We start from the raw sequence: 13,197 nt of genomic DNA on the forward strand, positions 1-13,197 counted from the left end.
AAAAAAAAAAAAAAAAAATGGAGGAATTTCTCCCTCAGTGTGGGAAACCGCGGCGCGATTCGAATGCCGCGATGGGTGAGGAAGCTATTAGAGGCACGAACCAACACAAGTGAACACACGTGAATGCAAATGAGGAAAAAAAAGCGCAACCGCGCTAACCTGTTGCTACGAGTAAACAAATAAACGCCCTAACTTCCAAACACGCGCAGACCAACTGTTGCCGCGTCTTTGCAGCCCCCCTTACGAAACCGAGTGTAAGTGCGGAAAAAATTGTCAGCAAAAATGGCACCACAATTGGGAACCCCTGGAAAATTGACCAAACAAAAAAAAAAAAATTCCCTCTTTCACCTTCCCTAAAGGTACGTTATAATATACATACACACATACATATTTGTAGACTCCGTTTTATTTTAATGCTATTTTTTTTTTTTTTTCATTTGGAACTTGGCCACCGTTGTGCTATTACACACTTATGCACTTTTTTAAAAATCTCAAAAAGGCTGCCTCCTCTTTTGGCGTGTGTGCGTAAAATCCCCTTTAGCTAAGCACCACGCGCTGTGGCGCTTTTTGACGTTGTTTTCAGATCGTTCTTGGGTCACTTGCGTGCTCCCCCCCCCCTTTTCCTCGCTAAGCAAAAATCGCTTAACACACTAACGCCCTTTTTTCCCCTTGGTCCATGTGTCCACTTGCATAGCTGCGTTTTTCTCGCAAGGTGAGAAGCCGCTTCCTCCGCGCGACTTTCAAAAAGAACGAATGTGGACGGGGAAAAAGGACAGTACAGGGAATTTTCCAAAAGGGGAGTCAAAACCAAGTTAAGCTAAGCAAGTTAAGAAAACCAAACAAATCAAATGTGCCAAGAAGCGTAAAAATGGAAACTTTCGCGCGATGCGAACGTGAAATTTCGATAGGGTCAGCATTTTTTTTTTTAAGCAATTCACCTACAATTTTGCAAACAAATTAAACGACAGGAAGGGATTGCTGCTAACTTTTTCTCTCCTTTTATATTTTTTTCCTTTCATCCATTCTCCTAAACCCGCTCAAAATTTATTCACTTCAATTTGGCAATTTCACAGTTTTGCACTCGTTCCATTTATTCCCTTTTTTTTTTTTTTTTTTTCTTTTTTTTCCCCTTCGCCAAATCTTCACAAGAGGGCAAATTAAAAAATAAAAAATCCTACAACGTGAAAAAAAAAAAAAAAAAAAAGGGAACAAACATAGGTGCGTCCTTTCACAAGTGGTATAATATAAACTTACAATTTCTTTTTTTTTTTGTTTTTTTTTTTTCCTTTGGCGGAGACCTCATTACGTAATCTGCCATATGTAAGAAAAAAAAAAAAAAAAAAAAACTGTTCACCTTCTCTAGGCGCATAGTTTCGACATAGCCGCTTTTAGCAGCTCGGCACGTGTCCCACTCGGTCAGTTTTTCCCCGCAAATGCGGAAGTGCTGCAAAATTGGCGGCCCCCGATTTGTCAGACAACGCGGTTGAGTAGTTGAGCGGTTGGGCGGTGTGTGTCATCTTTGAACAATGAGCAGCTGTCTGAAGGGGGTACAAATCAAGCACGTGTGAAAAGTTGCAACGAGGTTGAGCAAGGTAGAACGGGATCGCCTTTTATTTGTCCCTGCGGCCCGCGCGCGAATGCTCCACGCCTTTGAAAAATAGACCCAGGATAAATGATGAAGTGCAGCAATGGGGGGGAGGGGAAGCCAACTCATCGTGTCACCGTTACTCCTCGTTGATGCCTTGCCACATCAGTGACACGTCCGCGCATTAGCCCGCATGCTGCACGGGTGTATACATATACATATACATATACATATAGACATATACACATATATCCACATGTGTGTGTGACACATTTGCGCCGCGCCCCAAGGCCCAAAGAATGATCGACCTGTTTGATGAAGTAAAGCAGCTAGCCACGATCAACAAGCAGCAGAATGCCAAGCATATGATACAAGTGCTGAAATTTCAAAATGACAAAATAATAGATAATTTTATAGATCCCAGTGGGGACACAGTTATAGAAATTCCTGGGGAAAGGAACGACGATTTGAGAAGCTATGTAGATGCAGTTCATTCAATAAAACAAGAAATAAAACAAATTTACACAGTGATTGATGATATAGAAGTGTTAAGAAAAAAAATCAATTTAGCTATAACGACAGAACAGGAAAATGAATTAAGTATGCTATTAAATATGCAAATAAAAAATGGAAATAATACCATTTCTTCTATCAAAATGGAAATAAAAAATGTGAGGAAGAAATTTTTACTAAAATCTCAGCAAAATAAAATAATGAAAAAAAATATCCACGATAATTTAATCCATGTATTCAAAAAAGCTTTACATAGTTACCAACAAATTCAAAATGAGTACAATGAAAGTATGAAAGATAAAATGTCAAGACATATAAAAATTATTTACCCACATTACACAGATGAAGATATCAGTTCTGTCCTAAATCATGATGATATAAATACGCAGAATTTAGTCAAGTGGAAATTACAAGGACATGATAATTTAAAAAATGCTTTAACTCATGTAGAATCCAAATATAGAGATGTTAAGACACTAGAAAAAAATGTGTGCGATTTACACCAAACTATAGTAGAACTGTCTGCTCTTATTGAGATGAATGATGAGGTCATAAGTAGCATACACGACAATGTAAACGATGCGCAATACTTCACGGAGAAGGCAAATGTGGATTTGATTGACGCGCGAAATATTCAAAGGTCTACTTCCAAGTGGATGTTCTACATATCCATGGGAATCCTCATTGTTGTGCTTATTATCTGTCTACCCGTTTTGGTGAAATTTCTCTAACGGGAAGGACGTAAGAAAAAAAAAAAAAAAAAAAAGGGGGTCTCTCAAGCACTGTTAGGAGAAAAGTTTCCACCGAATTGCTTCCCTCTGTGAATCTCGAAATTGCTGCTGCGTTTGAAGTCCCCTTGATGATGCACTCAAGGGAGCCACTTGTCCGACAAACGAGCAGGCCCAAATAATAACTGTTCACGTTTGTTTGTTTGTTTGTTTTTTTTTTTTCTGTCACCCATTTTTTGTAACATCGGCGAAATGCTAACTGCGTTTGTTGTGTCCAAATTATGTAATGTGCTCTGCTTATAGAAGCAAGCTCATTCCTTCAGAAACCTCCTCGATATATCCCCAACCAATTTGTTACTTGCAAAAATAAACAAATTTAAACAGTTTGGGGATTTTTCACGAGTTAAGATTTTCCTACAATTGAGTCTCTTCTTTTGGGGGGCACCCGACAAAGGGCGTCAACGTACTTGCATAAATTCTCATTATTGTTTCGTGCACATACCATTTATACATCGTTGCACTGCTCCCACCAATGAATATATATATTTTTTTTTAGTTTGACAAAAGTGTAAAAGGATTCTCAATTGTTTCGTTCTGCTATGTAAGGCTACCTTAAGCTAATGCCATGCTCTACTTTTCCACTGCTCTATTTTTTTAACCCTTGTCCTTTACGGTTTGTTAACTTCCCTTGTGCCCCTCGCGCGCAGCAAAAATATATTCACATATGTTTGCGCACCTGACTTTCTTAAACTTTAACTCCTTATAAAAAAATATGTAGACATATTGAGGAAATTTCACCTTTGTGGAGATTCCCACGGGGGGGAAATTATTTCTGTTTTTTTTTCTCCATCCATGTCTGCGCATAATTTTTCTTCAAAGCATAAACGCTTCACCTCTCTTTGGTGGATGTGAGATAGGCTATTTGTCCAATGGGCATTAGGACCTTCCCAAGAAAACTAGTCTAAGCTTTTCCCACATATAAACAAACACGCATACAAATACCCCCTTTTGAGTTAGCCAAAGGAAAGGGCACTTAGCACCCGCATGAGCGGCCCTCCCCTTTCGTGCGCCTTTTTCTTTATGTACAACATAACGAAATAGAACAGCACTTGGGTGAGCTTGTTTAACATCAACTTGGTCATTATGAGAGAGAAGTTTAGCAAATTCATTATTCTTAAATTTGGTATAGGTACATGTAGTTGTTTCTTTACGGTTTCTTCCAAAAGATAGGACATTTTTTCGTTGAGCTTTTTCATTTCAACAAATGAGCTAAACAAAGGAGTAATATTTTTCTGAAGAGTCAAGGCGAAAAACGTTTTGTGCGTATACATAATTTGGTGAGCCGTATATCTATCACTAATAAAATTTTTTAAAAGACTAAAGTGTACATTCGTGTTAATCATTTTCATAATAGTGTTAATGTTTTTTTGGAAAAAATGTTCCTCAAAAATGTTATAAAAATGTATGGAATGTATGTTACGCAGTGTACACACAAATTGGTCATCATCATAATTGTTATCGTGACGATTGTAAATGCATCTGCTTTGCTTAAAGGTGTGGTAAAAGTATTCATCTTTTTTCAAGCAGGCATCTACTAGAACCCGTAATTCTTTATGATGCTTCTTTAAGAACTTTTTGAAGTATCTATCAATTAGGGCTCCATTCCAGATGTACTTCCTTTCAAATGTAGAAATGTCACAAATTGCTTTTCCAAACAAATCGGTTCTGAATTTATTAAGAAAAAGTTTGTTGATTTTTTTAAGTAGGCATAATATCCAAGGGTTACTATCTAGAATGGACAAAAGTACAAAATAATACACAAAATTTGTGTGGAAATAATATATGATCTCCTTAAATTCTAGTGGGAAACTTAAACTTTGTTGCTTCTGAACAATTTTGTCCAATGTCTCTGCGAGTTTTTTTTTATCTTTATTTATTACATCTATGTAAATTAAATTGACAATTTGTTTTTTTCTATTTGAATAAATCAAATCGTGAAATGAGTATTTTTTGTTTAACTTGTTTATTTTTTTAAAAATGGGCCCACTGCAAATGAGGTATGTTTTATTTGCACGTTTTTTTGGGGGTGGTGCGAATGGCCCTTTCCATCTTCCATTTGTTGAAATTTGAAATTTTGGCACTTTTATATTTTTGACGCATGTTACTTCCCATAGTTGGCGAAGCAATAGGGAGAGTAGCAGGGCGATTGTGACAAGTGTTACTTTCATTTTGTGCATATCTCTGGTTCTTCCTCCCCCCACCCCTCCAAAGATCATGACAATAGAGGATAACAGAATGGGTTCCGTCCAATTTGGCTACACGCCGCATCTACATGGTCTCTTGTGCCATATTCGACACCCTCCACACCCAACGGGGCATCTCCTACACCCCACTCGACACCGCCTACACCCTATTCGACAATTTCCGCACCCTATTCTGCAACTTCTACACCCAATTCGGCACCTCCCACACCCTGTGCGGCACCTTCTGTAAAAAAAATTCCACCTGATCGTGTATAAGCAGTCCCAAAATTTTTGGACACATGTGCTGAAATATCTACATAACTGCATATGTACTGGTTAATGTAAACGTGGGTGTGTATTCCCTCTTAATATATAGAACAGCCAAGAAATGGGAGTTTGCCACTTTGCTCTGAAAATTTTATTTCGATGCAAAGATAAATGTTCTCTCGTGAGCTCTTCTACAAGTCGGCTCAGTTGTACACCATATACATATAAATGTGCACTTCTTCATTCGTACCAAATAACAACCATTTTTGGCTAGCAATTTATCGGCTCTCCTTTCCGAGTTTCTAACTATTTCAGTTATATTCTGGTCTATACACAGATGGTGCCACACAAAAAAAAAGTGATAATGATTTCGAGCTCCTATTATAATGTGAGAAACGTTTTGAAGGGCAGGGGAAAAAAAAATATGAACAAGCAAAAACGTTGCAGTTATGAAGGGTTACTCAAAATGTTCTCCTCATTACACCATGTTGCTTTTTTTACTTTATTGACTTTTGTCTCTAACGCTGAAGAGAAAGGACAATTTCCTTGGGATCTTCAACTATATGACTACTTGGAAACTTGGTGCCCTCAATGTTTTATTGCCGATTTGCCTTTTTTGATCACTTCTTGCATTTCTACAACTCCGACGTGTATGCTTTTTGTACATACACAGAGAGTGACATTCACCATGGGCGTAAATTTTTTTTGGCTAATAAATAAAATCTTCGCTCTTCATTAGTTGGTATATAAAAAAAAAAAAGGTTAAACATCCCCCATCTACGGATAACCCTGTGCAATTTATTATTTCTCAAGTGGAGCGGGAAAACAAAACTGTAGCGTGGCGCGGTAAAAAACACGCAAGAAAAACACGTCATCACATATGTTCTTCTACAACTCCCAAATAGGTAAAAACAACTGGAGAATTGGATTAAAAATTGGAGTTAATAATAAAAAAAATGGAAAATTTCTGACAAACGATTTTTATTCAAATGTTTTACTTAAAATGTTTGGTTCATTTACTTTATGATTATTCGCCACATGAAATTTCCTCTACTCGCTCCACAGTTTACCTCGTTACATAAAAATACCCCTTTTAGAAAAATGTTTCATTGAAGGCATATTTTTATCATTACAACAACTACAAAGGGGGGGGCGGGGAAAAATATGGGCGTTTCCAACGGGAGGAAAATTGTGTATAATTATTATTTTGCACTTGTTCAGCTAAAAAAGCGTTGTGGGTAAATACGTTTCGGGAGGTTATTTAAAATTTAAAAGCGAAAATGGTATTATATATAATATAGTTTTAAATAAACAAAAAATATAGGAGTTTTTTTCTTTATGCACCTTTATAAATGGTGGGGAAAAGTAAAACAAAAAAAAAAACAGATTTTTACAACAAATCGATGCACAATTTTGCATCTCGCGTAAAAACAAAAAAGTTGCAAAAATAATGTTACAAAAAAAAAAAAAAAATAAAGCGGAGAATTAAAATAACACCAAACAAATGCGCAGGTGTGTTTTAAAACGTTATTTTTCCACCTGTAAAAAATATGACAAAAAAAAAATTACAATGGAAAATTTTCTCCTTTTTTTTTTTTTTTTCCAATGGGAGAAAAATAATTTAAAATCAGTGACAATTGCCTTGCTGGATTTCGTCGTAAAATAAACTTCATTTCACGTTTGCGGAGGGAATAAACCAGGTTGGCCACGTTCGATTTTATTACCTAACTGGAAACGTTAAATGGTGTAATTACAAATCAATATAAATGCTGCAAAGGAAGATTTCTGAAAAAATAATGTACACAAAGTATACACGCACATATGAAAAGAGTATATATATATGTGTTATGTGTGTTTTTATGCGCATCCGTCTTTGACACATTTTTTTAACATCCTCAAACAACCGAATTGACCGATTTTTTTTTTTTGTTTTCTCCCATATGTAACTTTTTAAAAAATTCCACCATTCCTACTGCTAATTGTGTAAAGCGGTGAGACACGATTCGCTCCTTTAACACACAGACGTGTTTGCAACGTTAGTGTGATTCGCTTTGAGCAATACAAATGGGAGAAATTTTGTTAAAAAAAAAAAAAAAGGGTTGTGCATACTTCCGTTAGCCCGTGTATTATTCCACAATTTACCTTTGTGCAAAAAACGTAAATGTTAATGGTTAATATTTGGACCATAAAATACGGCTATACAATATATCACCACGTACAGGGCTGCTTCTATCTTTTTTTCGTCCTTCCACTTGTACCACGTCGTAAGCATTATTCGGGGGCAAATACACTAAGCGGGAGCTGTTCATGTCCTCAACGGTAAAATCCATTCCATGTTGTAAGAAAATTTTATTTGGTATCCCTCGTTCGCTCTCTCAACCTGGTAACGTTCCAATGGTCCTTTACAGGACCCAATCAAGTATTCAAATATGTAACTTAATGTACACATTATTTCCCTATCTCCTCCTTTGCCTCCCTTTTTTTTTTTTTTTTTCCCACCCTGCAATTAAAAAGGCTTAAAAAATTACTAAAAAAAAAAAAAAAGATACCTATTTTGAATTTACACTTTTCAGGGGGAAAACCATTTAATGTTAACCCTAAACAAAAATTGCTCTTTCGTCATTTACGTATATGGAACATTTCTTAGGGGAATTTGTTTGATTAAAGTTCTCTAATTGGGTTTGGTTTATGTATATACAGATATATGATGATGCTATTATAATATGGTAACGGGAACATTAAAAATACAACAGGCACTTTCTTTGTTCGTCGTTTTTTTTTTTAAACATTATATATATGCCAGTAACGCAAGGTGAGGGCGCGTGCTCATGGTCATGCTTGTGCGTGTACATGTGCATGTGTGTGTGTATGCATGCTTAGTTAAAAATTATATATTTTTTCATAGCATTTAACTATACTTTTACATGTCACATTTTTTTTACACGACTTTTTCACCATCTGGTTAACTTTTTTTTTTATTTTTTTTACATGGCATTTTTTTTTGGGGGGGCCTATGGTTTGCCTTCTTTACATTTGTCTTTTACGATTCACAAAAACAAAAAAAACACAAATGGCGTATTGTATTCATCATCACGCTGTAAAATAATATACACTTATTTATCGGCTAAAAATTAGTCAATTGAAACATGTGCCTAGTTTTGTCTTCCTCTTCCTTTAACTTCAACTTCCTGTGCTATACTCCTCCCATTGTAGAGATTTGTTGTAGCACAAAATATACATGGGACAATTTTATTCCTTTCTTGCGGTTGGATTATTCAAAGACTCCGGCAGATTAACCTCCGTGTCCTTCTGTTCCTTCAGCGGGGATGGGATTTTATTTAATGACGTAACAATTTTAATTTTTGACAAAAAGTATTTATTTAACGGTTTAAACTTAGATCCGTTGGCAGTTTTCTTGGTCTTCGCTTTGATGGTAGTCTTTTGTATTCCTTTTTTAACCACTTTACTTTTTTTAGCCGTGATGACGTTATTTCTTCTTACCGAGAGATTGGTGGTAGGTCTTTTATTGCTTACAGCAACGGTTCTCTTATTACGATAAAGAGATATGTTTAAGTTGCTTAATTTGTGGTTTGGAACCTGTACACTTTTATAGCTATTTGCATTGCTAGCAATTACGGTACTTCTGGATGATGGAATTGGCTTAAATATTTTTCTTGGTTTGCTTTTTGCTACACTACTACCACCCTTGTATGTAGTTCCAGAAGATTTAACACTATTAATCAAATTTTTCCTATTGACGAAATTTTTGTTATTATAGGGAATATTATGACTGTCATAAGCGTAATGGGAATTACGAGAGCCTGGCCTACTTTTAAAATAATCTCTGTTTTGTCCTGAGTAAAATTTTCTACTTTTGTAACTATTATATTTTTTATCAATTAATCTTTTGCTAAAGAAGGGCTTCTTAAAACTTCCTGATTTTTTACTGCTGATAAATTTTGTCTTGCCACCCCCTCCTTTGCCTCGATAACCTGAGCTACTTTGTGTTAGGTCTTTTTTACCAAAAAACTTGGATTTATAATTATTATTTTTGGAATTATTTAAATTTAAAAGACTTTTCTTTCCACTTCTTTTCTCCCTGTGCACTACATCGTCTAGGGTGCACGACAAGTAGTCCATTATTTTTTCCTTTTGTTCGCTCTTCATTTTATTATAGTTTCTTGGGGTAAATGTTTTTATATAAGAGAAGTGGCCGCTATGTGTGTATACGTATATACTTCACGGCAATTTCCGTTTTCGTATACGTAAATTACTTATGCATACTCCTTACAAGCATAACGAATAACGAGCGCATGAAATGTGCAGGGCGAGGTGGAAGAAATATATGGGGTACGATAAAACAACACAAAAGTTTTCCTTTACATGGGTGTGCACGGCAGTAAGCAGCAGCCCGTAAGTTAATATATACAGCGCATTGCAGCACAATACAATACACAAATTATGCAATATGTTTTTACGAAAAATAATAGGAATCGCTTACGCTAACAACAAAATTTAAGCTCACGATAATAAAAACCACTTTTAAAAATAGGAGTAAAAAAATATGTATATATTTTTTATACTCTTTGGGCAAACATATATTTGTAGTTTTTTTTTTTTTTTAATTTTGCGCAAGGTGAAAAATGTGAAACATATAATTATATTTATTTATATTCATTTATTCACCTATTTATTCGCCCATTTGTGCATCCATGTACTTATATATAAAAACAATCTGCGTTAACTTTATTTTTCATCCATCTTGCGAGTTTTATGGTTTAAACAAATTCTTAAACTTCACAAAACGAAAAATTATTGTTTGGGCCTTTTGTTTTGATACTTTATTTATTAATTATTTGCTTTAGTTCGTTTAATTTGGGGGTGTACTTGTCATTATAATATTGTACAATATGTTATAATATCTCAATTATTATATGAAACAATATTCTGTTTTCGTTTTGCTTCTTCTGTTTATGGGCAATTTTTTTGCGCACTTTTTTTTTATAAAAATATTTTTTTTCGCGACAATTTTATATATATTAAAGATATAATATATACATATATATGAATGGTATTTTCTTCCATTCAGGCACGTTTGAAACATATTTTTTTAATTTATCGCCCCATAAGCAAGCATGAGAATATGCGCAAATAACCATATGGATACGACTCTGCATTTTTTATTATTTTTGTAGCTTTCTGAAAGGGCTAAAGAAAAGAGACATGGAAAAAAATGGTTAGCCCCTTGTTGCGACTCCCCCAAAACAAAGTTCTTTTGGGTGGGCGTATTTTTTAAGGTTTGGTTAAGCATGTTGTATAGAATGTTCTGCTGCAAAAAAATATTTTTTATGACGTGGGGGATCAAGGAAAAATTTTCATACATTTTTTAAATATTGAACAAATCGCATTTATGATTTATTCTTACCTCATATATTTTTATTTTTTCTTTAAAATGCACTTTAATATGCTATACCGTTATATATAACACAGTTTTTTCTACTTTTCGTGCTCTTTTTCATCATTTTTGAAAAAAAAAGAAACTCCCAAATATGGTCGAAAATAAAATCGCCATCAAAAAGGAAACCTATTTAAAAATACATTCAATGTTAGTTACCATTAAATTATACCTTTTATATATATGTACACTTATGCATTACGCTTATACCAAGCTCGAAGGTAAAATAAAATTATTGCTCAATATTTGTGTGGTATGTCTGCAAAGCATTATATAAAACCTTTCCCCGTTAACAAATCACAGAAACTGCTATAACTTCAATTTAGCATCTTAAATATAAAGAAAAACATCAAGCTTGATGAAAATTTTGAGGAAGACATCCTTTTCTGTTTTTTTTTTACATAGAATAAACCTTTACGCATTAACTGCCTGAACAGTTATTTTAACCCTAGACCTGTTCTTATACTAATGATTCAGTAAGGTAACGTCAAAATTTTTTTCGTTGTGTATTTTTTATGTATTTTATCGTAAACACATTTTCATCCAACTGAAAAATTTTTTACTAGACACTTCATTGCTGTCTTTGTTATAATACTGGGCTCAGTTGTGCACTTACGAAAAAGGTATTGTGTCCACAAGAATCAGGTACCTCTTGTGTGCGCAATTTTACACATTTCTTTATGTTCATAACTATTGCAAGCAAACAGTAGTCTCTATTTCCTTTTATCACATGTGTATCCACTGCTCAGGTGTGAACGTTCCGATTATGAAATAGTTGCATAAGTACTATGGCATTATTTGCAAGAATGTAGGGGTACAGGTAATTGTAAGGCACAGCTCCTTTTATAATTGCTTCTCGTGTGTTCTGTTGCCACATCTTTAATAGTGTCTACATTTATTGCACAGTGCACTTCCGCAGCACATAACCAAGTTGTCATTTTTATTTTAAAAATGATTTTTCTTCCAGTGTATGCACTGTTTTATCGGAATGGTGAAACACATCATTTTGCATAGTTTACAATGAATTAGAACATGAATTCTTAACCCTTTCGTGTATACTGCATTTTGCTGCTCTGAATATGTATCATATTCTCTTTTGCGCTAACCGTTTCCCAGTCTACTTGTATATGTATTTGCCTTTTTTATGTAATTGGGATAATGCATTTAAATTTCTTTACAGAAAGAGGTTATATTCCCCTGTGAACTGCATGTCTTGAAAAATATGTCGAATTGGTTTCGTTCATCACAAAAAAGAAAACGTGTATTATTCGTTCCTTCCAGGAAACACCATCGTTTAGGGCAGCTGAGTAAAAAAAAAAGAGGAAAGAACCAATTCACTGCTGATTTTTTTTTAAGAAAATTCTATTATAGGCTTGAATCTGTAATCATATTTCCCTTTTAATGTTAAAGGGAAAAGTTTTACGCTTCACGAATTTAGCACAATTGACATTTCTTTTTTTTTACACAATTTTGTGTAGTTCCACTTTTTCACTGTTCACTGTGAAACACTCAAAAGGAAACTAAAAAAAAGGATAAATTTGTAAAGCTCACTACCCAGGAAAGGACATTTGCGTCCCAATTGGGTAATATAGATTACACGTCCCAAGTCAAAACAATCTACATTAAATCGCTGTTAAATAGAATAGCGTATAATTCATTTGCTTCAAAAATGTAACATAAAAATAAGTGTCACAAAGGGTACATTATTAGCAGTCATGTACTTTTTACTTTTAAATTTCTCATATCTCAAAGTGTAAAAAATTACAAAAATGTAAAATGGTGAAAAGTTCCTGTCATTAGTTGTCTAAATGTATGTACGTATGTATATGTTTAACAGAATGATATGAAAACAGTTAAACCACCTATAAACATATTACAACATGCGAAAATAACATGTGTTCTGAGACAACACTTTTTTAGGCCTAGTGTCCTACGCGTGCCTGTAACTTGTAACCTTTCTGTTACTAAGTTACTATTATTGTTAACGCGTATCCTCCTTATATACCCGATTTATTAATAAATGAATCATAAAGGCTTCAAAAATTGTCCCATGAAATACATTTAGAACAATATATTTTGCATTATTTAGAAAAAATGCATTGAGACATATTTCGTTTTAATAAAAATGTTATAAAAAAACATTACACATGACATTCATGTTTTTTCATTTTTCACGAAATTGTCAATTCATCCTAACGCTCATGCATTTTAAAGGGTATGACATGTGCAAACACTATGTACTATTTTAAAAGACAACGAATTCTGTTTTTACTTCATTTTAATAAAATCTAACCTTACAGATGTGCATTGTTGTGTAACCTGCTTCATTTGTGATCTCAAACAACATTAAGAAATTAATTTAAGGAACACAATACTTGTTCACAATGGTAATGTTTAACAGGATTG

General features: G+C 34.3%; 3 protein-coding genes across 3 annotated transcripts; 1 reads left to right on the top strand and 2 right to left on the bottom strand.

The window, feature by feature from the left end:
• Positions 1-1,884: 1,884 nt before the first annotated feature.
• Positions 1,885-2,829, top strand: AK88_03842 (uncharacterized protein; the record flags this gene model as incomplete). The annotated part of the gene is made up of 1 exon (XM_012481452.1): positions 1,885-2,829. The coding sequence occupies one exon, from the start codon at positions 1,885-1,887 to the stop codon at positions 2,827-2,829; it is 945 nt and encodes a 314-aa protein (XP_012336875.1).
• A 1,010-nt stretch (positions 2,830-3,839) lies between these two features.
• On the bottom strand, positions 3,840-5,054 carry AK88_03843 (uncharacterized protein; the record flags this gene model as incomplete). The annotated part of the gene is made up of 1 exon (XM_012481453.1): positions 3,840-5,054. One exon carries the CDS (start codon positions 5,052-5,054, stop codon positions 3,840-3,842), a length of 1,215 nt encoding a protein of 404 aa, XP_012336876.1.
• A 3,531-nt stretch (positions 5,055-8,585) lies between these two features.
• On the bottom strand, positions 8,586-9,503 carry AK88_03844 (uncharacterized protein; the record flags this gene model as incomplete). The annotated part of the gene is made up of 1 exon (XM_012481454.1): positions 8,586-9,503. The coding sequence occupies one exon, from the start codon at positions 9,501-9,503 to the stop codon at positions 8,586-8,588; it is 918 nt and encodes a 305-aa protein (XP_012336877.1).
• Positions 9,504-13,197: the final 3,694 nt, after the last annotated feature.

This window comes from Plasmodium fragile (assembly GCF_000956335.1).
Source record: "Plasmodium fragile strain nilgiri unplaced genomic scaffold supercont1.47, whole genome shotgun sequence".
NCBI classification, from domain to species: Eukaryota; Apicomplexa; class Aconoidasida; order Haemosporida; family Plasmodiidae; genus Plasmodium; species Plasmodium fragile.